Source organism: Canis lupus, chromosome 12 (genome assembly GCF_048164855.1).
Source record: "Canis lupus baileyi chromosome 12, mCanLup2.hap1, whole genome shotgun sequence".
Classification (NCBI taxonomy): Eukaryota; Metazoa; Chordata; class Mammalia; order Carnivora; family Canidae; genus Canis; species Canis lupus.
In genome coordinates this window covers 62949103-62974346 of record NC_132849.1, presented here as the reverse complement: position 1 = coordinate 62974346, position 25244 = coordinate 62949103, and the positions used below count along the sequence as shown (strand labels likewise).

General features: G+C 51.1%; 1 protein-coding gene across 17 annotated transcripts in view; it reads left to right on the top strand.

Annotated features, from left to right (window-relative positions):
• Nucleotides 1–25244, top strand: part of DCDC2C (doublecortin domain containing 2C) — a 93961-nt gene that overhangs the window by 33110 nt on the left and 35607 nt on the right. For 10 of the 17 annotated variants that reach the window (XR_012004921.1, XR_012004916.1, XR_012004923.1 and 7 more), the window contains 5 exons: nucleotides 542–584; nucleotides 7212–7335; nucleotides 9547–9647; nucleotides 18419–18487; nucleotides 22846–22887. Coding sequence is in view for 6 of the 17 variants with exons in the window: in XM_072771219.1 (XP_072627320.1) it covers nucleotides 542–584; nucleotides 7212–7335; nucleotides 9547–9647; nucleotides 18419–18487; nucleotides 22846–22887 (379 nt within the window). In the remaining 11 variants the exon portion in view is untranslated. The remainder of the gene's footprint in view (nucleotides 1–541; nucleotides 585–7211; nucleotides 7336–9546; nucleotides 9648–18418; nucleotides 18488–22845; nucleotides 22888–25244) is intronic. The other 7 variants (XR_012004917.1, XR_012004920.1, XM_072771221.1 and 4 more) reach the window with 2 other exon arrangements.

Sequence of the window (25244 nt, the reverse complement as noted above, 5' to 3'; positions counted from 1 at the left end):
GGGCCGCGTCAGAGGGGCAGGCGGCTGTCGTGTGGAGGAAGCAGGCTGGGCTGGGCTGGGCTTTGCATGGGCATGGGGTCTCCTTGCTTCCCCTGGTCAGTGGAGCGGCGTTGACTAGACCCTCATGTCTCTGAGTGGTGCTCTCTCTCTGGCCCAGGGAGAGCCTGGTGCATGTGCCACAGGTCCCCGCGAGAGTGCATGAAAAATCCGTGTTTGTGGGAGTGGCTGTCAACTGTGAAAACCTCAAAGCTGTTAGAATTTCCCCCCATGGTTGTATAAAAGCTTTAGGGCATGAGCCACCTGTAACGATGCTGCCCCTGGGCCAGAATGCCATCCTGATATAAATGGAAATCCATCGGATTTTCCAAGGTGTCCAGGAAGGAAGCTGGGCAGAGCTCAGTGGGGACCGTTTCTGCTCCGAGGATGGGAAACACCTGTTGATGTGAGTCGGTGCCAGAGGGGGGACTGGATGCGCCTTCGGAATGGCCTTGTCTTTTGGTTGACTCTTATAGATTCTAGCTGATTGTCTTTTGTCTTTCAGAAAGTATACGGACATCGAGAAGTACTCACGAAGGAAGAAAATAGTAAGTCCTTTTCAGGGCACCCGGGTGGCTCAGTAGGTTGAATGTCTGGCTCTTGATTTCAGCTCAGGTCATGGTCTCAGGGTCATGGGATTGAGTCCCGTGTTGGGCTCTGCTGAGTGTGGAGCCTGCTTGGGATTCTTTCTCTCCCCCTCTCCATCTGTCCCTCCCCAGTTCATTCTTTATTAAGAAAAAAAAAAAGTCCCTTTCATGCAGCAAAGATGAGAACTGTGCTTGATCCCAGAGGCAGGTGGAAGCCAGGTCCTGGCGGCCGCACGGGTCCCTACCACCCGTGTCTGTGATGGCCAACATCTCTAACCATCTTATCTAAACTGTTTCAGAGGCTCTACTGACCTTAGTATTCATTCCATGAAGCTGCTGGGGGCCTGCTGCCGGGTCCCCTTCGCTCAGGCATGTTCCCCGCTGGGACTTCGCGGCCTTGAGGCCCCATGCACTGACCTGTTCTTTCCCAGTATCTAACGGTCAGCCCTTGATGTGGCTTTTCCCTTGGTGCAGCTCAGACTTCATAACCACATCTCAACCTCCCTCTCGGAAGTACTCTGGCTTCCTTATGCCCCTGAACCACCGTGGTGCTTGCTTGGCCGGAGTCCAGCCTTGGATGAGCCCAACCCCTCGCCTGCCCGTAGTTGCACTGAAGGGGTCAGTGTCGCTGGGGGTGATAATCCGACTGACCCGACTCTTCACCCCGGCTTCCCTGGAAAAGCCATACTGCTTAAAAAAAAATGCTTTTCTGAATACATTTTGCTCAATTTTGTCAGGGATTTTTGCATTGTCTGTTGATAAGTGAGGTTCACCTCCAATACTTCTCTTTCATGTTGTCCTCATCTGGCTTTTGGCGTGAGGGTTTTCCTGACTCTGTTGTTATTTTGGTAGCTTCCTGAGCTGAATGATCATCTTATTTTCAGTTTTCTTTCTCTATGGGTTGCCTTTGGGATTAAGTGTTTGTCAGATGAATGGGCGAGAACCATCGAGAACACAGAACTGATAGATGTGATCCTGCCCTACGGATGCGCTTCGTCGCGTGAAGATGGACGACACACGGATTTGTCTCATGGTTAAAAAGTTGGTGTGAGTGAGCCAGTAGGGGCGATAGTTTGTAGGAGGATAATCGACACGTGGAGATGGGTGAGCGGAGCACGGGTCCTAATGTGGGTCAGAGAAGAGGGCAGATTTTCCAGGTGGAGAGAGGGCCCAGGAGATGTGCACAGGACTCCAGCCTCGCAGAGTTTCCTCAGCGGTGTTTTCACATGTGCCGTGGGTACTGAGCTTGAATGTGGGAACAACACGAGTGGTACAACAGTGGAATCTCCTGCTTCAGTGGTTTGGGAGGCCTCTGAGCTCAGAGGACAGAGCCAGTAGCCCGGGGTCGTCATTACTTGCTTTTGTTAATGCCCATATTTCGTTATGTTGTTGTGACGCTGGGTTCCCATAGGGAGGAATAGTTTTCTTTTCCTTTTGTTAAATATTTGTTCTCCTTGGTCTAAAATTTAAGACATGTTTGTTCTGATATTGTTTCTTTTCTTTGGAAATCTATGACTGGGAAAGTTAACAGGTTTTGATGACGATATTTAACATTAAGAATCCTGAAACAGAATGATCACAAATATGCATACACTGCATCAGAAACACAAGGTGTTAGTCAACGAAAAATCATCATTGAAAATATTCTGTGACATGAGACAAGCCATGTAACAGCAGAGCAAACACACTTTATTCCAGAAAACAGAAAGTCCTAGAAAAGAACGCCTTGATTTTAACAAAGGTTGATGTAAAAATCTCTGCGTTTGTTGTAAAAAACACCTGTCAAGGTATTTTTACCTTATTTGTTGTTCCTTGTGTAGAGGTCTACGTGATTTGTTGAGCTGAGAAATCGCCCCATGTGAGGAACCGGTACATTTTTGAGGGTGAAAACTGTCCCATGTGCCAGGCTTCTCTGGCTGCAGGAGGCTGGGTTTTATTTCACTTTATTTTCTGAGGCTGAGTTTTAGAATTAGTCACAGCAACCACATTTTGGTAAGTACGGTTGCTTCTGTATGTGTGTGTGCCAGGCTTTGCACGTGTCTCTTATTAAACTTCTTTGATTTGTTTTCCATGTGAAATGGGGTGCGTCTTACGTACATGGCCTCTGACCACTGCCGTTGGCACTCGTGTGTGGTTTTGCTGTCATCACGGTGAGCCCAGCTAGAGCGGCTCAATTTGCTGTCTCTCCCACTGAGGTACGCATGTGGTTGGCACCACACGTGTTGAACGTTGTTGCTGTGCAAAGCCCTCAAGATGATTGGATCGAAGTGAAAAATTATTATATTCCCAGAAAGGTATATAAAGATAGAAGGGCAATCTGATATTAGTGGAGTACATTCTTCTTGAATTCCTTATATTTTTGCAAAGAAACAACCATCTCTTTTATGGCACCTGAGAAAGGAAGTTACTATTGTGCAGTGGAAGATACCGGTCAGTCGTGTATTACAGGGGAGCAAGCCATGCCCACGTCTAGGAGATGAAAACAGCAATGAGCACCACGTGTCATATGATTCATGGTGTTTGATTCCGTGAAATGAGAAGGCAGGTAATGGCCAGGAGCACAGGGGTCTGGGTGGCTCTGGATGCGGGAAAGTGGGAGAAGCTGGCGTGGATCCAGGTGTCCGTTAACTTGAGCCAAGACTGTTTAGTCCAATGAAGATGACTGAGTGAACCTATTCTTGTTTCGTTATATCAGATCCAGTTTTACAGCAACTCATTTACTGTGATTTTATGTCTTCTTTTCAAGGAAGTGCGGCTAATTTAATAAATGTTTAAAACTGTATTCTTTTATTATTATTTTTTTAAGATTTATTTATTTATTATTTATTTATTTATTTATTTATTTATTTATTTATTTATTTATTTATGAGAGAGAGAGAGAGAGAGAAAGATATAGGAGGAGGGAGAAGCAGGCTCCATGCACCGGGAGCCCGATGTGGGACTTGATCCTGGGACTCCAGGATCGCACCCTGGGCAAAGGCAGGCGCTAAACCGCTGAGCCACCCAGGGATCCCCTAAAACTGCATTCTTATATTAAAATGAATATTTTAATGTGTAAGCCTCTGTAAAATATCAGTAAATAATTAATAAGCTTTGTATTTATATCACATCCTTAACCAGAATGTTGATACTGCCTACTTCTCTTTTGGGCATAGAGCACAAACGTTGGGGAGTGAACAGAAATGAAGACGAGCTAAAACACTGACAAATTAGAGGTGCCTGTGTATGTGTGTGCGTGCACGTGTGTGTGCGCACGCGTGAGAAACAGAGATGCCTACCGTGGGACACCCATGCTTTAATGACCAGGTCTAAACTGTAAAGTGCAACATGGAGCAAGTGCCTTGGAACTGACATTTGCAGGCCAGTGACGTCAGGACCATGGCAGTATCACACAATATCCAAGGCTGCGTTTGTGTCTCCTTCTAGTGGCCTGAAGGTGCAACAGTTTGGTTCAAATGTTAGCAAATGTTGCACTTTAGCAATGCTTAGAGTGGGGGCTGGTTCACTGATGGCACACCTCGACCCACTTGGAAGCGGGACGGTCACTCTGGAAGCTGGTGGGAGGGCGTGCCCGGACTCTGAACTTAGCCGGGTGGTTTCTGTTCTTCTAATTCACATTACCCCGGGAGGCTGCCTTTCATGTGCCCGAGCAAGACTATCTGTTATAGCAGCAGCAGAGTTTAGCTGGATTGGACAGTTTCTCTCCAGAGAAGAATGGTAGTCCCCGGAGCACTACAGAGAAGTGAGCACAGCGTGCCCCACGTATGTTTCCTGAGGATGTTTTTAATGGGAGAAACGATGAATGAAATTAAAAAACAGCCCCCGTCACCTTTGCAAGAAGCGCTCGTGCTGATATCAGATTTGGGACTCAGAGCAGGAAGAAGCGGGGACAGGTGACACCTAGAAGTTTCCTCGTGTGGGGAAGACACAGATTCTCTGTTTTCCTGCTCAATCCGTTGTTTCCGAGAGCTGCCGTAAGTCTCTGTTGCTCTGACAATAAAGGAGCACGCGGAGTGTCCACTGTACACCACGTGTGTGTATAAAGCTGAAGGCTGCGTGCCCCGTCCTTGGGGAGCTCAGGCCAGGGGGGCGCTGGTGGGTGGAAGCTGCAGGTGCGTGGCCACCGGGTGCACGTGTGCCGGGGGTGGGAGTGCAGACGAGGGCTCCTCCGCTTGGGACACGGCGACGTTGGAGCAGGGCCAGCTGTGCAGGCACATCTGGGGCAGCAGGGCGGCGTGAGGCTGTGCCTCGGGCGCAGGAAGGCAGGCGGGCAGGCCCGTGTGCGGGATGTGAGCCCAGTCGCCTCCCAGACCCTGCACCCTGGCAGCCCTTCCCCTGTCTTTGCTCTGTTCTTCTTTTCCTACTCTTCTTGCATCTTCCCACTCAGCTCAGGACACCAGCAGAGATTTACTGAGCACCTGCTGGGATTACTCCATAGGGCCCGTATCCGTGTTGTGAGGTCGCCGATTGCCTGGGTCCAGGAATGCAGAGGGCGGCTCCTGGGTTCTGCTGGCGACGACGTGTGGGTGGGTGCTCCGGGGACCCAGCACAGGGGCCTGAAGCCGGGGGGAAGGGAGTTGCAGGTGGAGATGGCTGGATGGTGGGCGGGAAGGCCCGGGCGGTGGGGGGGGGCCCATGGGGGCTAGGAAGGTGGACGGGCTCCGACGGGACGCTCACAGCGCTGAGCTGAGGCACGCGCACTTCATCCTGCGGCTGGGACACTCCCGTGAGTGTCTGAAAGGCACAGGGAGAGGAGATTCTAGCGCTGCTCACTCATTGGGCAAGTATTTACTGTGTGCCTACTGTATACCACCCGGCTCCAGGCTCCGGGAATCTGTTATTAGACGAACATCCCTGGTCCCATGAGGCTTCCAGCGTCCTAGTGGTGAGAGGCAAACAGTAAACATCCTAAATGAAGGCTGCCTGCGGGGCTGGGGCGACAGGATGAAGGGGAGGAGGGGCCCTGGGTGTGCAGGCCATTGCGGTCCTTGTGGAGAGAGACGGGGACAAGCCAGGCCTTGGGCTAAGACGAGACGAGAAGCCACACCAGCCGGCTCCACATTTCACTGGATGTCGTAGGAATAAGGTGCTTTAAAACACTGGTGTTTCCTTCAGGCTCTAGGTAAGGTGTGAGATTCAACAAGAAAATCAATTTATTGCACTTATGGCCGCTCTTCACCCACCATTGCGCTGGCCCGAGGTTCTGTGTGTGTCGGGCCACCTTCCAGCTGGGTGTGGACCAGCTCATCTTCGTCTTGTCGCCGCCCCAGGGGTGACCGGGCCGGTGGCCAGGCCGCGACGGTCTTGGCTCTTGTGTGTGCTTGGCTCTGTGCCAGCGCTGCTCTTGTGTCCTCACGAGGGCACCGTGCTGTGTCACCGTCCGTTGACCATTACTTCAGAGGTAACACGGTAAATACGTGGTGTCTGTCAGAGGGGCCGAGGATCAGGGAAATGGTTGCGAGAAATAGGCATCAGCGATGCTCCAGGAGCCTGGCAGGTTGTCAGGATCCCTGCCCCCCGCTGCCTGCGAAACACGAGCCACACACACGTACCATGTTCTGTCTCTAAAACCATTTATTTTTTTTTTTAAATATTTCTTTCTTGATGACAGACACAGGCAGAGGGAGAAGCAGGCTCCAGGCAGGGAGCCCGATGTGGGACTCGATCCCAGGTCTCTAGGACCAGGCCCTGGGCTGAAGGATGCTGAGCCACCGGGCTGCCCGCTAAAACTAGCTCTGCTGAGATCTTGATTCCTATGCTCTGAGCAGGATTGCAACCTTTACAGAAGCCCCTTAAAATGGGTAGAGAGATTTTGCTTGGTTCTTGTGTTTGCTTGTGGGACTGTTCTATGCACCTTAATTTCCGCCAGGAGAAGCCGGCCAGTCACTTGCATCGTAAATATATTGATGGTACAGGGGGGTGTTTGGTTGACGTTTCTCGGGTGCCGTGGAGAGCTCAGGAGAAACCTCTACGTATATAGTTCTGCCTATGTTCGGTAAAGATAGAAAACTGGGACGGCGCTTTGTATCATGGGGACAGTTTGTGGGATGGAGCTGGAAGGGCCCCTGGGATGAGCTCACCGTTAGCTTCGCTTCCACTGTGACTCCCACGTGCGTGGTCATCTTCCGCTGTCAGTAGATTTTTTTAGACACCTGAGTTTCCCTTTATCTCAACTCAAAACAAACCTGCCATGTGCTTAATATCCTTTTATCAGAGATGCCTCGCCTTGCTTAGAGGTCCCAGCGGGAATAGCTTTGTGAGTTGTTGGAAACAGGGGCGTTTATTCCTGAAGCTTCCAGGTGTGTCTAAAACCACACGGGCCTCCTCAGACGCACCTGTGCCCTTTCCAAAGCCGCCCCTCGCTGTGTCAAGCCTTATGGGGGCACCTCCGGAGGTGCTGACCTCACCCAGGGAGGGGAGTGTTTGTGCCACTTTGCTGGAGACAAGCGTAAGGGACTGAGGCGTCCAGACGGTGCCGGGAGGGAGGTCTCCTCTGGGCGCCCGAACGAGGCCGGCGCTTGCCCAGGGGTCAGACTCATGGCTCGCCGCTGTTCCTAATGTAGTTTTCATTCTTGGTTTGTGCCTTAGGAGGATTCCCAAGGAAAAGAACCTCATAAATACAACATTTCCCGTAAGGAACAGGATTCTGTGTTTTATGCCAAAGAGGGGAAGAAGAAAATGCTGGTAGACTCTTTAATCCCAAACGGCGCAGGTAATGTGGATTTCATCATTTTTAATGGGCGTTAAAAATGCTGCCATTTTAAGAATGTGTTTTTTTTTTTGTTTGTTTTTTGGGGGGTCAGTTTCATGCTGCAGGGAGAAGGCTTGTAACTGTCTGATTTTGACACTTGTGACTTTCTGATTTATTATGAGACCTTCAGCTCCAAGGGCCGTGGTAGTGGGAGGAGGGAAACAAAATCCCGCTGGTGAAGGCGATGGACTTCTCCACCCAGGAAGCCCTCCCGGATCGATGCAGGAGTTCAGTCCTCCCCGTGCACATCAGGGCAGGCGCGAGCTCTCACCCTGAGGGCCGACGACACAGCAAACAACCCGCAAACCAATCAGCCTTTGGGGGGAAATGCAAAACTAAAATCCGCCTGATTTTTTTTTTTTTTTTTTTGAGGGTGAGGGACATTTGAAAGATTAGACTTTGGAGCTGATTTTATTTTATTTTTATTTATTTTTTAAAGATTTTATTTATTTGAGAGAGACAGAGAGAGTGAGCGAGCACACAAGCAGTGGGGAGCTGCAGAAGGAGAGGGAGAAGCAGGCTCCTCTTCGGTGCGGGACTCGATCCCGGGACCCCGGGATCATGACCTGAGCCGAAGGCAGACGCTTCACAAACTGAACTACCCAGGCGCCCGTGGAGCTGATTTTAAAATGAAATAATTAAAAAAAAAATACTTGTTCCGCTCCTGCTTCTGTTTTGCGGAGCCCTGGCTGGGAGCTGGCCACCTGGGGTCCCTTCAGCGTGTGTCGCAGGTGCTTCGTGGGTGGCTGGTGACGCGGAGCATAGGACCAGGGGAAGGGGGGCTCTGCTTTGCTACTCTGCAGCATCTGACAGTTTGGGGGCATCATTTTTCTTGAAGACTTCCCCTTCCTGGGTCCTCCCCACACACCGCGGGTCAGGCTTCCTCCTCTTTATGCTCTGATTGTCTCCTAGCTTCCGGGGAGCCCTCTGCTTGCTTCCAGGTGACAGTCTCTACTGTCTCCCTGCGCTTCTCTCCTGCTGCCTGCCCGCTCTGGGCTTTCCTGTCCCAGGTGATGGTCCTGTCCCACTGCTCCCGGGGGCCCTGTCTGGTGGGGCCTCGGGGGCCTGTGCCACTGTACCCTGGGGACCCTGTCCTGCTGTGCCCCTGGGTCCCTGTCCCGCAGGGCACCTCTGGAGGCCCGGGGGCCCGGTCCCGCTGTGGCCCAGACACTGGTCTGGACAGGGGGGTGGGTACTGAGACACCTGTCCTTCCATGGCACTCCTGCCTGCTGGGCGCAGCTGACACCACGTGCTGATGCAGCCTGACCATGGCCAGGATGGGCCCAAGACCAGAGCCTGTTGCCCCATAGTCCCCGAAATACTATAATATGTCACCGCTAATAGAGAATTTAATCAGCGCATGCAACATTTCCTTCTTGGCCAAGCCTGTCTTTCGTGGCTGGGACGGCCCGGCACGCATCTGACCTTCCCTCCGGGAAGCGGAGTGTTGGGACCCGGGTTCCTACTGCCCTCCCAAGCCTGGGGCCCTCGGCTCATTCCTCGTTTACAAACGGACGCAGTGTAGACGGGTCCATCGGAGGCTCTTAAGTTCAAGCACGCAGAGGGGAGCCTGGAAGCGCCGTGGGGGACCTGACGGATGCTGCATCTGCCTCCTCCTTACCTTCACCGCTTCCGCCCAGGACTGCGGGAGGGTCCTTGGGGGGCCGGGGGCCAGGACGGGGGTGGGAAGGACAAGGAATGGAAAGAGCTGGGGTCCCTGCGCCCCTGGCCGCCGCGGGTACCTCCTCTGGGCGTTGAGGGAAGGGGCCGGGCTCCTGCTTTTTCTTTTGCCGTCACCTAGTCTCAGGCGGAGGATGAGGTTCTCCAGACCCCCGGGATTCTGTAAGCACGTGATACACCCGGTCGTAACGCTGATGAGATGGTTTTTGTGTCAGCTCCGGGGACTATGTCACACCGTGCGATTTTAACACCTCGTTTGTCAAAACTCATTTTGTTCATTACTTCAAAATACGTTCTTGAAGTCATCTGGGAGTGACAGAGGTGCGTGTGCCCAGACCGTGATTGTGATGTGTGCGGGGTTCTCAGAGTTTCTTTCTGACCTGGGCCCTGGGCAGAGGAAGCCCAGAGGTCGCCGAGCCATGACTTTGGTTTGGGCCAGAAGATGTGCAGTGGGCATTGGCATGAAAACCTGTTTGTGCTGTTTTTCTCTAGAAGGCGACGTGTACAAAGCGCAGACTCCTAGCACGGAAACCCAGGGAGCGCCGGAAGTCAGAGAAGACAAGGATGTGCAGGTGGAGGTGCCCGTGGACCAGGTGGGTAGCAGGTGTCGTGTGACCGTGCCCTCGGCCTTCTTCCTTCGGCTCTGTCAGCCCCGCCTGGCTGCAGTCTCCTCCTCCCCCGACTCCCAGGCTCACCCAGGCTCTAGATTGTTCTCTGCCCCCTCTGGTCAGTGACTGCTCATCCCTCAGGTCCTGCATCACACGTTTTCCTGCCCGCTACTCTCCCTGGTGGGTTCTTCTGCTATGGGGACTGTTATGAATTTGGAGTCCAGCCTAGACTGGTGAGGTCCTGTCAGGTTTGTGACCGCGTAGTCAGCTGTGTTGTCACTTGAGTGCTGTCCGTTTCCCTCACGGTGAGGACGGGGTCGGCCTGCTGTGCTCGTTGCCGTCAGCCTTGTCCCCGGGACGGTGCCTGGCAGGGGAGGCCCTCAGAAACCACCGGCGGCACCACAGGGTGCTGGGATGCGTGGGGCACCAGGTGACGTGGTTGGGGATCGCAGGTCTCCCACTGCTTGGCCGTCTGACCCCCTCCCCCTCACCCGTGCGGTGGGCATTGATGCCCCTGGATGGCTCCTGGGGGGCAAAGTGAGGTCCTGCACTTGTGAGTACCTGGTTCTAGGCCTGGTGTGCCCCCGCCCCACCTCCTTGGGGCTCACAGAGGCATGAGGTGGAGGGAAGTGGGTGAGGCGTGAGGGGGCCACCCCAGCCTGGATGGGAGCAGAAGCACAGGGGCCTGGTTCCAGCCCGGCTCGCCCCGTGCCCACCCGCTGCAGGTGCGTCTCCACGGGTCTCTGTCCCCAGCCCCTGGTCCTGCAAAGGGCCGGCGGGCCGGGTGGGCTCTGAGATGCACAGCTTTGTCCCCAGTATCCACCTGAGGGCACTAGAAACACATTTCTTATTTTTTAGTAAGATTTTATTTGTTTATTTAAGAGAGAGCACGAACAGGGGGAGGGGCAGAGGGCGCAGCAGAGCCCCGCTGAGCAGGGAGCAGGGTGTGGGGCTCGATCCCAGGGCCCTGAGATCATGACCTGAGCCAAGGCAGACACTGCACCGATGGAGCCCCCCCCGGCGCCCCAGCGTCCTGTGCAAGTTCCACGTGGGCATCAGAGCTCTGTTTTCCCCCCTCTGACGTGGACTCGGCGTCAGTCCTGCACGTGTGGTTAGAGCCGAAGCCCGGGCGACAGCGAGCTTTCCGCTCCCCTTTGGAAGATCGCGCGTAATTTTCTCATTTTATTCTATTTTTCTTTCCCGTGGTATATTTTACGAACGAGACAGACCACGTCCGGCCCTGGCCACTTCCTCTGGCATCTGGAGCACTTTCCCCGGGGGTCCTGTTGTGTTCTCTAAATTGCCAGTGATAGCATTTATTCTTTTCCTCGACGTGGCGAGAAATGACCAGAAGATTCAGTTCTCTCTTAAAACCCAAACTAACCATGTATGTTTATTGCACATTTAAGGATTTTTGTAATAACTAAATGCAGACATTTTCGGCAGTTAGGGTTATACCAGAAATTAGCACCCGGCCCCCCTCCAACGCTGGTTAGGGTCCTCGGGGTGTTCCCGTTCTGGGCAGGTTTGCAGCACAAGTGTAGTCCCTAGTGTCATGCAATCTCCATCACTGTGACCGAGAAACGTTCTGGGGAGTTTGCGTCGCTAGTGTTTGATTTCCGTGGTATTCGGGGCAGTGCGGTGATGGGGGGTCCCCAGAAGGGTGAGTAGTGGAGGGAAGGAGGGGCTCCGGGGGCTGACGGGGCACTCCTCCATGGAGGGGGTCAGGAAGGTCAGAGGGAGGAGGAGGCCAGGCCCGGGGGTCAGGAGAGCCGCTGCCGCTGTCTAACCACGCCTCTCCCAAGGGGTGGGGGGTGGGTGGCGGTGCCTGGGGCTGCCTGGGTGTCAGGGGATGATGTCAAAGCAAGTTCTGCGGCTTTGAAGGACAAGGAGGCCATGGGACTCCCAGCTCGGCTGCCTCATGGGCTTAAAAATGAGAGGTGTGGGGGCTGGGCCAGTGGGGGGTAGCGCGTGCACGTGCATGTGAGCAGAGACACACACCTGCTGCCACCTGCGGGGCTGGAGACGAGCGGCTGGAGGAGCTGAGCGGGTGGTGGGGTGGTGGGCGCCCGGCACACCTGGAGGTCCGCTTACTGCCCGCCCCCCTCCCCCCGCCCCCCGGCAGGGGCTCGGCTTGGGCTCCGTAAGTCCCAGGGGACAGACGCAAAGAGGGTCCCAAGGGATTGGATAGACGGATGCCCCGCGGGGCAGGTTGAGCTGAAGTTTGTAGACAGACCCGTCCCCGGACTGAGTTCTGTGTCTTTGAGGACAGGACTCCCCGAGGTCACTGCCTTCCCCGTCCGTCCCCCGGGAGACCACGGTGCGCGTTAGCATAGTCGGTGTTGCAGAGAAGTCCTAACATTAGACTAACGTGTAAGCTTTTGGGTTAACGCCGGTTTCCTTCCCCAGGAATGATTTTCCTTCTGGGATCCCCGTGAAGCACGGCGTAGGCCCTGCCACCATGCAGTGTCCAAGGGGTGGTTTTCTGCCCTGGGGGAGGGGAGAAGAAGGTGGTGTTGTGGAGCAGGGCAGCAGGATGTGGTTTGGCGGGTCCGCCGGGTGGGGTCCTCACGCAGGGGACGGACACTCTGCTACCTGCAGACCTGGCCCGGGTGGGGGTTCGATCAGAGTGGCCCAGCCCCGGTGGGGGTTTGCCCCAGAGTGGCCCCCACGCCTGGAGAACCACGTGTTTGTCTTGGTTCTGTGTTTGCGTGCTGAGTGAGCTCTGGGCACGTGTTGCGGCTGCTGGTTTCCTTGTGGGGGGAGGAAGATGCTCCCACTGATGCCCTTGGGACTTCCCAGCCCGTTAATGAAGGAGGGTCTGGCCTCCGTATTAAACTATTAGCTTATAGTGTTGGCTTTTATAATAACCTGGAGTACTTTGCTCGTGTTTTTGAGGAACTGGTTTTCACCTTGTGGGTGAGCCTGATGATGTCACATGTTACTTTTTATTTTTTATTCATGAGGGATGCAGAAAGAGAGGCAGAGACACAGGCAGGGGGAAATGCAGGCTCCCTGCGGGGAGCCCAAAGTGGGACTCGATCCTGAGACCCTGGGTTCACATCCCAAGCCGAAGGCAGAGGCTCAACCGCTGAGCCACGCAGGTGTCCTGTCACATGTTATTCCTTATCCCCGGGGCCTCACCTTGTCTTCACTTTACTGTTGCTGTGAAGATACAATATTACAAAATATAACATCTCAGTGACTCCATTTATGAATTTGGAGTCCAGCCTAGACTGGTGAGGGGAACCTCAAGAACTGGGCGTCCCCCAAGCCTGAGGGCGTCGTTGGAGCTGAGCGTACTCACTTGCAGTCGAGAGCACCAGTTGCCAGCAGAGGACTGGAGGGAGCCTTGGCGAGGGGCGAACGTGCTAGAGGCCGCTCCACTCACCATGGCGACATCGCCGTGTCGCTGAACTCCCTCCGCTAGGCGAGGACTCCAAGTCCCGATCAACGGAGAGGGTGGGCTGTCCTTTGCTCCTGCTGGGTGACGTCATGGAATGTCCACCTTTTGTGGTGATGAGCGAGACTCACACTGTGGCCTCTCATCTTGCCTGTGTTCCAAGGGCTAGAAACTTTTGTACTTTTGAGTTGGTTTGAGAATCTCTTGTTGCTGCACAGAGAGGGGAGGACGGGGGGATCAGAAAGTGGGGCGGGGGTGTCGGGAACAGCGATGAGCAGAGAGGCCACAGCTGCTCTGAGCATTGCTCCCTGACAGTCCAGGACGATGGTTGATTGCACGTTTTGACCTGCGTTCTGATTCCTAAAATGTCCTGTTTTTGTGGTCCTGTCTTCCGGTTGTTTTCTTTGTGATTTTTTTTAATAATAAATTTATTTTTTATTGGTGTTAATTTGCCAACATACAGAATAACCCCCAGTGCTCATCCCGTCAAGTGCCCCCCTCAGTGCCCGTCACCCATTCACCCCCACCCCCCGCCCTCCTCCCCTTCCACCACCACTAGTTTGTTTCCCAGACTTAGGAGTCTTTATGTTCTCTCTCCCTTTCTGATATTTCCTACCCATTTTCTTTGTGATTTACTCACAAAGATCGATGCGTCCTTGCAGTGATGCACACCACTGTTTCTAGCCTCCACCTTCTGTCTCTTGGTTTTCTCCCAATGGAGACATTTGCAGTTGCTTCGGTAGAGCCTCTTTCTCCTGCTCACGTTGGGCTCCTGGTGGTGAGAGCGCATCCCCAAGCTTTTCTCAACTTGGCGCTGAGACGCTTGTAGAATTCCACTGATGGCCGTCGTTGGCTCATGGGAGAAACGAGGTCGAGATGCCAGGTCAGCGGCGCTCTTCTCAGTAACCACATGATCTCGCTTACGTGTGTTGTCGCTGCTAAAGCTTCAGTGTCACCGAACCCTATTAGTCCTGAACCAAGTGGCTCCTGACCAAGACGGAAGGCGTAGCGTGTGGGAAACACAATGCAAGGGACGGGGAGAGAGCCCTAGGGTCTGGCACTGGGATGTTACCAAGTGTTACGCTGGATTATAGTTGGTCTTGACTCACATTTTCTTTTTTCCTGTACTATGTTGTTTCCTTTCGAGTTTGTGTTTTTAAGATATTACAAATTATTTCCAATGCTTTTTGTTTCTCTCTAGTTTTATGTTTTTAAAAAAGATTTTATTTATTTGTCCATGAGAGACAGAGAAAAAGGCAGAGCCACAGGCAGAGGGAGAAGCAGGCTCCATGCAGGGAGCCCAATGGGGGACTCGATCCCGGGGCCCAGGGTCATGACCTGAGCCAACGGCAGACGCTCAACCACGGAGCCACCCAGGTGTCCCTCTCTCTGGTGTTAATAGCACACACTGTATCCCCTTGCCGACATTTCTATCAGCAGGCCTTGGGTGGAGGTCTAAAAGAGAAGATGCTCTATCAGCTTTGACTCTCTGGGGGAGATAAATTTTTACACCGGCTTCTATTTCAAAGTCGTGAGTTATTTTTTTTTTTAATTTTTTAAATTTTTATTTATTTATGATAGTCACAGAGAGAGAGAGAGAGAGGCAGAGACATAGGCAGAGGGAGAAGCAGGCTCCATGCACCGGGAGCCCAACGTGGGATTTGATCCCAGGTCTCCAGGATCGCGCCCTGGGCCAAAGGCAGGCGCCAAACTGCTGTGCCACCCAGGGATCCCCAAAGTCGTGAGTTATTATACCCCAATGTTAAGGAAACATTTCTTAGCTCTTATAATTTACACAAAATGCCACCCAGATAGTAACACACTGAGGTTGAAATCCTTCCTTGATTCAAGGTGCGCATTTTTCACAAAAGCAATGTCTTCTGCCAGAGTTAAGGTCATGTTGATTTTTATAAATATCTTAAAAGACAGAAAAGTGCCTAGAATGGTGGGTTCTCTTTGGCGCAGGACTCTGACTTTTGAGTTTTTCTGGGGGAAGGGAGAGATACTTTAGCATTTTTCACCAATTCCACTCTCCAGAGCGCCGTTACGTCGTCATTCCCCAGCGGGTGCTGGGCACGTCCAGTGGATGCTTGGGAAGGGAAATCAGGGGACCGGGTTGGCTCCTGACATCTACTGAAACGTGGTCATTTTCAGAGAGTCCCCCGGGGCCAGTCCCAGCAGAGAGCGGTTTTGCTTAGATTCCCTGTGGCAACCCGAGCAATGCACCTGAACTTTAATTCATTTCACTCCAGAGAAAGAGCTAAGAATGAGACATGAGCTAATGTAAAACCAAAATAATTTGGATTAATTAGGAGAAGGTCAGTATGCATTTGTATAATCTCCGACTTGTTTAATTAGAAAAGACATAATGGAGCTTTAAGCTTTAAGCTTTGTAGGTGCAGGGAGTAGCTCGGATTAGGCTCACTAAGGTCCCTGGGGTACTCCCTTTAATGAATAAATTAAAAAGCATAATTAGCAGTTTATCTGTTCGGATGCTTCTAGCTGGAAAGAACAGCAACCCACGAGAAGCGGCTCACACGTGAGGGACACTTATCCGGAGTCTGGAGGCCCCTGCGTCATGGGAGCTTGCAGGGTCGGCCGGCCCAGCCGTGTCATCCCGGGCCGGTCGCTGGCGTCGCTGCGCCCGCCTTCCTCTGCACATCGACTTCAGGCCTCAGGCTTGTTTCTTCACGGTCTCAAGACGTTTCCTCTGCTTTCAGCGGCACGTTGAGACGTGAAGGCTAATGTGACGAATGGAGACCCCACTTCCCTCCCTTGTGCCTTTATCAGGTGGTGAGAACAGTCATACCCAGGGGCCCTCCTGAACTCTATGGTGTCTTGACCTAGTCCTTGCCGTAGTTGGGGAGACGCCATGGGCCTCCGGTGGTGTAGACTAACCAGGGTCTGCGTCTGGTGTCTGGAAAGTGGCCTGGGCTCTCCTTAATTATGTGATTTTTCTTTCAGCGAGGGGTGAGGTAGGGACTGGTTGTGAGCTAGGTAGCTCTGGTGTCTACACACAAATCCCTCTGCACCTTCCCGTCATCACAATGGAGCTGCCCGTCTTCCTGCCTTCTCCTGGGCTTTGGATCCTGTCCCCTCTGAACCGTTCAAGGGTCTGGCGCTCTCAGGTTATTTGTCTCGCCTTTTTTGGGTAGGTCGGACTCCTGGCTGGATGCTACGCATGCTGGAAGCGAGCCGGTTATAACCAGAACCGTCCCTCCTTGGCCTCCTTCCTCTGCGAGCAGTCCTTGGAGGGATGGTCCCTCCTCTCCCCAATTCCTCTGTCTCCTCTCCTCTCCTCTCCTCTCCTCTCCTCTCCTCTCCTCTCCTCTCCTCTGCCTCTTCCGGCTTCTGTCCACAGGGACACAGAACAGCTCGCTGCCTCATGCCCCAAATCCAACACACTTCTCAGTTCTCAGGGCACTTGACCTTTCTCCTCCAGCCGACACTTCAGGCCGCTCCCTTTTCCTCAAACGCCCTCTTCCTTTGGTAAGACCCACCGGCTCCCGATTTTCCTTCCATCTGTCTAGCCTCTCATTCTTGTTCTCATTCTCATTCTCTCTTTTTTTAAAGTGTTATTTTTTAAGTCCTCTCTACACCCAACTGGGGCTCTAAGTCACGAACTTGAGATTGAGGGTCTCATGCTCTTGCCGCTGAGCCGCCCGGGGGCCCCATTCTCCTTCTCCATAGGCTTCTGATCCTCCAGTTGGCTTGGAATGTTAGAGGTCAGCATGGGTCAGGGCAGGGCAATGTTCTTCTCACTCTAGGTCATCTCCCCAGATTGAAAACTCTGTCAGGCGGTGCCACTCTCTCTGCAGGTCTCTTTTCTGGGCTCCAGATGCAGATGCACACACATGCACACACATCCAGAGACACACACACACATCCAGAGACACATATTTACTTCTATAAACACACACCCAGAGACACATACACACACATCTAGATGAACACACACATACATCTTTTGTAGATCCAGACACATACATACCTCTACACACACACATCCACACAGCCATGCACCCACATATCCACACACACACACACACACACACACATATATTCACACACACACACACACACACACACACATACTGTGAACTGACATCACCTGTTGGACGTTCCGAGATACTGAAGTTCACAGTGAGAATGAACACGTGTCCTTCCACACCGTCTGCACACCTTGCTCTCTTCCCGTCAGGGGGTGTATGATGCCCGTCCATCCAGTAAGACAAAGAGAAACGTAGAGATATTCCTGAGACTGATCGTTTCACCTCCTCCATATCCAGACCACCTCAACGCCTGCAAGTGTGACCTCCTAGATACGTCTAGAATCGGCCATCCTGACTACCACCATCCCCTGGCTAAATTACTGTGATCTCTTTTTCTCCACTGTCCAACCATCCCTGAAACCCCTCAAACTCAGTGCTTCTTCCTGCAGCAGGGCCTCCACGTGCCCTTGCCTTTATCTGGAATATTCTTTGCCTTTTTATGTATTTTTTTTTATCCCTCATATTTCAAGTTGTAGTCACACCAGAGTGTATGGTAAACCCTGGTACATCCTATTAGCTCCACGTATCTCTCTTACAAAGCATATCACAGTCGTGGTTTTATACTTACTTGTGCGACTCAATTAACATCTGTCTCCCCATATGAGTGAGCTTCTTGGGGGCCACGCTGGTTCGCATTCCCTGTCGTTGTATGCCAGCCCGCAGTGGACGTGAGGCGTGTGCACTTGCTGCGCCCACTCTGACTGGTACAGAACTACGATGGAAGTAACCCTTGGGGGGGCCCTTTCTTTCTTAGCCACAGAACCACATGGCTTTCGTCTGGCGGAGAGGCTCCAGGGCACCAGTTACACGGAGCTCACTGCTTTTAGCCAGTGAATCATGAAACCAGGAGCATGATATGCGAGGATGTGAGCGGCACCACTGTGTGTGGAGCGGGACCACCCAGGCGGTGGCGGGCGGGTCTCGAACACAGGGAAAGAGGACACTCGTTGGGGTCCTCAGGGGTGGACGGAGGATCATGGGCATTTATTACCTGTGGGCCGGAGGCATCTGGAGGGATGAGCCATTCCTATTTACATGAAAGGGGTTTCTAGTGTTCCTCCTTAAAGGTTTCCCCGACAATTTTGTTGAATAGGTTAGGATTTCATAAGTGGAGCAAAAGGTAAAAAGGCAGACACAGTTCTGGGTTTGAAGTAACCACCGTGGAAAAAACGGCAGTATTTTCAGCTCTGTCCACAGAAGTGGTTCACAGAGTTGCACTATTTCACCGCCCTTTGCTCCTTCATGGGGTTTCACAAAGCTTGACTGCCACTAAATCCAAACGTGGTGTGTTTTCTCTCTAGACACCAGCTGAGATAGTTAAGGAAGATGAAGAGTTCCACAATAACCCCCCTGATCTTGAAAGCAACAAGGTGAGCCAATTCTACTTTTATTTTGAGTTTAATGGTGTGGGCCGAAGGCACCTCCTTATTCCTTTTTAACATGTTGGGTGGAGCTCACGTTTGATGAAGAAAGAATCTAAAAGTCCAGTCCATTCCAGAATAGAGATGAGCATGGAATTAGAAACATAGCATGTTCCCAGGCAGGCTGTGCCTTAGATCTGGTCTCTCGGGTGCCAGAAATTACGTGAGTAATTTTAATGGCTTCTATACTTATCCCAGTTACGTTTTACTGTGTTCTCAGTCACAGACTTAAAACTGTTTTAACAACAACTTTGAAGAGATATTTTTAGAGGGAAGAGTCTCAAGGTGACTAGCAGAGGTGTGTAGGTACGTAGGCGTCTGTGGACACCATGGTCATCCTGCTTTGTGGGGCGTACGTGTTGTGTAAACAGTCTTCTTGTGGGACAAAGCAGGACGTGGACGGCGCACGCTCCACAGATGGCAGCATGAGCCAGGCAGGGGGGAACCCTGGCTGCGGGTGTCTGTGTCCAGGTGCTGCTCCTCTCCCCGTCCAGATGCTGAAGATGTGCCGTCTGAGCAGGGAGCGTGTTCCTGTGGCCCTCTATGAGGTCACGTGTATCGGGGAAACAAAATTTACTTTGCTTTGATCTTATTTTTTTTTGAGGAATATATGGCATTTAGAGCTGATTAACATATCCACCACAGGTAGTTACCATTTCCATTTTTTTCTTTATCATGGGGGGAACGTTTAAGACAAAATTTACTTTACGTAATTCACGTCGGTAAGAGATTTTTGAGAATTTGTTTTGAAAATTCCATGTCTAGATTTTTTTTCAGAGTAGTTCCTTATTAAATTTTTTTTTTTTAGAGAGAGAGAGAGAAAGAGAGAGAGCGTGCAAACGCAAGTGGGAGATGGTGTGGAGGGGCAGAGGGAGAGAGAGAGAGAATCTTAAGCAGACTCTGTGCTGAGTGCAGAGCACCACCCTGAGATCATGACCTGCGCTGAAATCAAGTCAGATGCTCAATGGACTGAGCCTCCAGGCACCCCTCTTGTTTTAAATTTTTTTGGCTCCAGGCAGGGGGTTGTATAGTAGGTCTGGGGTATCACATCCTAGTCCATTCTAATGCCAAAGCCTTCAGAACTACCGGTAAACCTGGGGATATGGGATGGCCTTACGAGCTGTCCTTCCCCACCCTTCAACCTGCCAGGCGGCCTCCTGGTTCTCACATTCAAGAACAGAGGCAGGTGAGCCCGGGGGGCCGCCGGGATGGGCTGGAGCCACTCGGCACTGTCTCAGGCTTCTCGCCCACCTTGGGAGGGGCATTTGTGGGAAGGGAGGTCTGTTTGGGTTTTTCCAACATCAGTGGCATTTATGATCTGAAATAGATGGTCAAAGGGATCGGGCTTTCAAACAATTCTCCTTCCTTATATTCTTCCATAGTTTTGATGGGGAGGCGGATTTCAGTGAAAGCATACGGTGTGTATCTAGATAGTCGGCAAGACTTTCAACTGAGGAGGAAAGAGAATGTTTAGTTGCTTTGGTGTCAGAGCATGAGACTGGGTTCTGGGAGTCAGAGGAATGTCTGTCCTGGAGCGTCAGGTGAAGGGGTGCGGAAATCACCTGTTTGCACTGGGGGCATAGCGGAGAAGGGCACTAATGTGTGTCAGTTTTTATTTTATTAGAAATAGGGCACAGGCATTGTGATGACATTGAGTTCGCGCTATGCCTGAGCACCTTGCGTGGACTGGCCACGGGACTTTGCCATCCTTGCCTTATTGACTCTTTATGTAAATCGACTCGGGCCTCTGGGAGTTTGTGGGTGTTAGTAACTTGACATCAATCAGTAGATTTAATTTCTTAGAGTGAATCAGAGTGTTCACTCTGATGCAGGATCGGAATAATGGCAAATTTGAGCATCTAGTTTTTATTTTTATTTTATTTATTTTTAAAAGATTTTATTTATTTATTCATGAAAGACACACAGAGGCAGAGCCACAGGCAGAGGGAGAAGTAGGCTCCATGCAGGGGGCCCAATGTGGGACTTGATCCTGGGTCTCTAGGATCATGCCCTGGGCTGAAGGCAGGTGCTAAATTGCTTAACTCCCCCCCCCCCCCCCGCCCCGCCAGGGATCCCCTCACCTAGTTTTTAAACGTCTGGGTTTGCAATCTCAGCTCCTGGGGGAAGGTGGTGATATGGAGCAGCGGCAAGACGTGAGGGGGCAGGGAGGGCATAGGGAGCTGGGGGTTTGCTCTGCTGGGCACTGTGCTTGGCCCTGCTGCCGGGGCTGCCTCACCTCACGTGCACTCCTCACCTGGGTGTCAGCACCCAACTTTGTAGACCTAGAAGCAATGAGACAGGAGAGAGCTTGAGTAACCCACCACCACCCTACAGTCAGGAAGAGGGGGAGTTTGCATTTGAGCTCAGTTCTGAACAATCCAGGGCTGTGCTTTCTGTCTGCACGGTGAGCTCTACTACTCATGCCTAATGTCTCAGGACAGCCGTTTACTGTGTCAGGCTCCAGGTCTGTCCCTTGTGATGCTAAGTGTTGTGTTACTCCTGTCCAGGAGTGTTTACTTCTATGAGGTCCACACCACTCCATCTTTGCTTCTTGTGTGACCGAAATAGAACTTTGTGAGTGTTTTTCATTATTGACATGAAAATCTAGCCTGTGTTTTTGAGGCAAGAAGGAGAGCAAGCATCTTATGTGTAATATAACAGCTGGTAATAATAATAAAGTAATAATTAATGCTTCCTGGCTGTTGGCCACAGTGATCCGTATCTGCTCTCAGTGAAGTATAGTTTTTTTTTTTAAAGACTATTTATTTATTTGAGAGAGAAATCACGAGCAGGAGGAGAGTGGCAGAGGGAGAAGCAGACTCTTTGCTGAGTAGAAAGCCTGATACAGGACTCGATCCCGGGACCCTGAGATGATGACCTGAGCTGACGGCCGGAGCCACCCAGTAGCCCCAGGGAACTGCAGTTTTATTTTGTGTTTCATTTCCCTGTTGATTTGAAAAATGAGTCATGTGATATTTATTAGACACTGACTATATTAAGGGTTTTTTTTTTTTTTTTTTTTTTTTTTTTTTTTTGTGTGTGTGTTATCTCCCCCTTCCCCTTAAATTGTGAAATCCTTAGGGAGCCGAGCACATGCCTTGGCACTTCCCGTGACCCTCACAGTGTCTGGGACAGTGCCTTCTACACAGTAGGCGTCCCATAAATGTTTGTGGATTTGCTTTGAGCTACCAATGGCTAAGGTACTTAAACTTAAGTATATAATCCCTGGGGTAAAATGAAAATCACCTTGCAAGGTTGTAAGAGCATGTGATTGTGAACAACATTTAAAAAATATGTATCTCTGCTCTTTGATCATAAGGGTGTCTGTTATCACCTAAAATATTTTGTGGTGAAATATATGTATATGTAAAGCAGAAAACTTGCCATTTTAGCCATTTTTCAGTGTATAATTCAGTGGCACTAGGTCCCTTTGCCGTGTTGCGCTGCCATCAGCACCGTCTATGTGCAAACGTCTCACTGTCCCAAGCAGAAACTCTGTGCACCGAGCTCAGACTCCTCATCGCCTCCCCTCTGCTGCTGGCCGGAGGAGCTACGTCCGTGTAGGTGTCAGGACGAGATGCTCGCCACCAGCCCAGGGAATTTGACACGTGTCTTATTTTGTCCTTATGTATGTTACTGGCACAGAAGTGGGTGAAACCAAGAGCAGAGGTAGAAAATAGAGCTGTGCTTTCACCCGACACTTCCTCCTCGGGATGCTTTGACGACGCTGATTCTACAGCGGTCACGGCCCTCCTGTATCTGACGCTTCAGTCATACTTTCACCTTAACACAGACCATCATCATTCACTAGCTCATTTGAAAAGCTCTTCTGTGAACTGATAGAAATGATGTGTGTACGTCTTACCTGTGTCACATTGTGTGCACGGCACCCTCTGCGAACTGACCTGGGTGCTTGAGAACTCTCCGAATCCAATATCGCACAATATACACATTGATAACACCAAATAGAAACAGGTGGGTTCACTCCTAGGGCCCCCTGGGGCTCTGGCCGCCACGGGAAGCACAGGTGCCGCACAAACAGCAGGTGGACCCGCACACACGTCCAAGGAGTGAAGGCCCCAGAGAAGATAACGTGTCCTGTTTTGTATAGAGTACTTAACTAGAAGAGTGTGAAAATGCAGAATTTAGAGTAGGAGAGGTGTGGTGCCAGGAGCGGGGCAGGACATGGGAGGAGGGAAGCCGCCGAGGGCCTCCTTACCAACCGGGAAGGCGAGGGCAACAGGAGGGTAAGTTGTTTGACACTATCCTGCTTGCAGAGAGTTGATTACATATTTTTTTAATAATAGGAAAAAGAAGATGAAAGTCCTTATGAAGATAATGAAAGAAAGGTTTGTCCAACCAGTTCTGTAATTTTTGTGTTTAGTGTTCTGAAGACCTCACGAGATGCCCAAATCTCACCAGATGCTTTTTAAGAAATACAACTTTGGGCCCCGCCCGTCAGGCTCAGGGTGAGCGTGTCAGCGTGGAAGGGCGCAGGAGGAGGATGGGCTCCCCACAGCCGCGCCACTTGCAGCCCCCGGGAAGGTGTGGCTCTGGCTGGACAGCTGGCCCCACGTGGCAGGCGGGGACACGTCCATCTCCATGGTCCTGCCCTCCCGGCGGTAGCTCCGTCCTACACAGAATCAGCCTCACTGGTGGGACACCTGGCTGGGGTGGCTCAGTCAGTTAGGTGTCTAACTCTTGACCTCAGCTCAGGCCTTGACCTCAGGGTCATGAGTTCAAGCCCCGCGTTGGGCTCCATGCTGAGGTGGCACCTACTTAAAAAGTCTCACTGTTATTTGTTAGATGATTAAGTGGCCATAATGATTTTTGTCTGAGTATGCAAGATTTTACTTATTCCTTAGCTCACTTAGCTTCCTCATCGCTCCTTGAGGAACTTGGGCCATAAATACTAATATTGGGGAAGGTTATCTAATCAAAACCGGCACGCGGAAGACACCTGGGATTTGACATGAGATCCACCTGCACTGGAATCCCCGTCCATCGCTTCCCGCCGCGTGAACCTTGGCATAACCCCGTAGGAGATCAGAGCCTCAGTCTCTTCCTCTGAAGTTTGTTTGATGGTTTATTTATCAGCCAAATTAACCCCGATGTCATGATTTTTATTTATGATCTCAGAGATAACTGAATTGTAAAAGCATCGTGACAGCAGCGGGGGCGGGGTACGCACACGAGTTGTGGAACCTGCTGCCAGTGCACCTGTCAGGTGCGGAGGCGCGTGCGGCCACCTGAAAGCGCGGTGTTCCCGTCCCAGCTCTGCCGCAGACTCGCGAGGCGCCCCTTGTGCAGTGAGTTCTCCTCTCTGCGTTCAATAACCCAATCAGCAGTTACATTGCGCATTTATGGGTGTACTTGCCTCCCAGGAATGGATCGAGACCATGGGTTTGAAAGTTCTTGAAAAGAGCACCATATCTGTGTTTGTAATATTTTAAGGAAAGTGTGTTTCAGTTGGAAACTAGACACTTGGCTGTTCCCACTCATAACTCTCCCGTTAAAATCAGTGTCATCAATTTTCTTATCTCGAATTCCATCCCCTGGAATCTCAGCCAGCAGCGCGTGTGCACTTTGCAGGGAGAGGGCAATGGGTGGGTGATCAGCGCGATGTCCCCGTAAGCTCAGACAACACCCTCTCAGGCTTCAGGGCCGAGTAATTCTTTGGAAAATACATTATTTGCTTGGCATATGTGTTCCTTGCTCTTTTAGCCTGAAAGTATTGATAAACATGAAGGAACGAAGAGGGACAAACTCTGGACACACAGAAACTGTGTCTGGGGTACAGTTTCCTACCCCGAGGCTCAGCTGCCTTAGGTGCAAAATTGGGGAAAGCGTCCAACCTGTGACGTCCGTACAAAGATTAAACATATCCATAAAGTGCCTTCTCCAGAGGGTGGGGAGTAAATTATAGGGACGATTATTCTCTCTAATGGTGGTGCCTACCACAGGCTCAGGTCCTTTAGGAGGAGGAATTCCATTTTATTTATATTTTCATTTTTCTTTTTCTTTGTGTAAAAATTATTTGAGAGAAAGAGAGACAGAGGGAAGGGGGAAGAGCAGAGGGAGAGGGAGAGAATCTCAAGTAGACTCCACACATAATGCGAGGCTTGATCCCACGACCCTGAGATTGTGACCTGAACTTGAAATCAAGAGTCGGACACTTAACAGCCTGAGCCACTGGACACCCCTATATTATCATTTTTTCTTAGCACCAGGCACACACAGTGCCTTACTCATTGTTGGCATTATTTTGTGAAATTGAATTTCACAGGTTTAAAAATTAAGAACACTTTATCAAATTATGAAAAAATCATATTATAGAATTATAAATACAGATGAGAATAGTAAAAACCCTGAATTCTTCTGCTTAGAATCTGTCTTCGCTTTTGTGTATATTCTTAAGGGCTATTTTCCATTAAATTTTTTCCATGGTGTGTTAAAGGGATCTTGACTTTGCTGATAATAAAAAACTAATCAATACTAGTAGAATCAATATTTAGGATACTTTTGGTATTTTGAAGTTTTTCTTGGTATACTTCAGAATGTTGATTTCATTTATTGGAAATAGATTTAAACGGTTTTGATCAGAGATGCCACTCACATTAAGAAAAACCCCCATCAACTAGCAAGACAACACATGGATCATGCATATGTGGAGTTCTACAGAGTAGTGTTACAGGTTTTGCTTTGG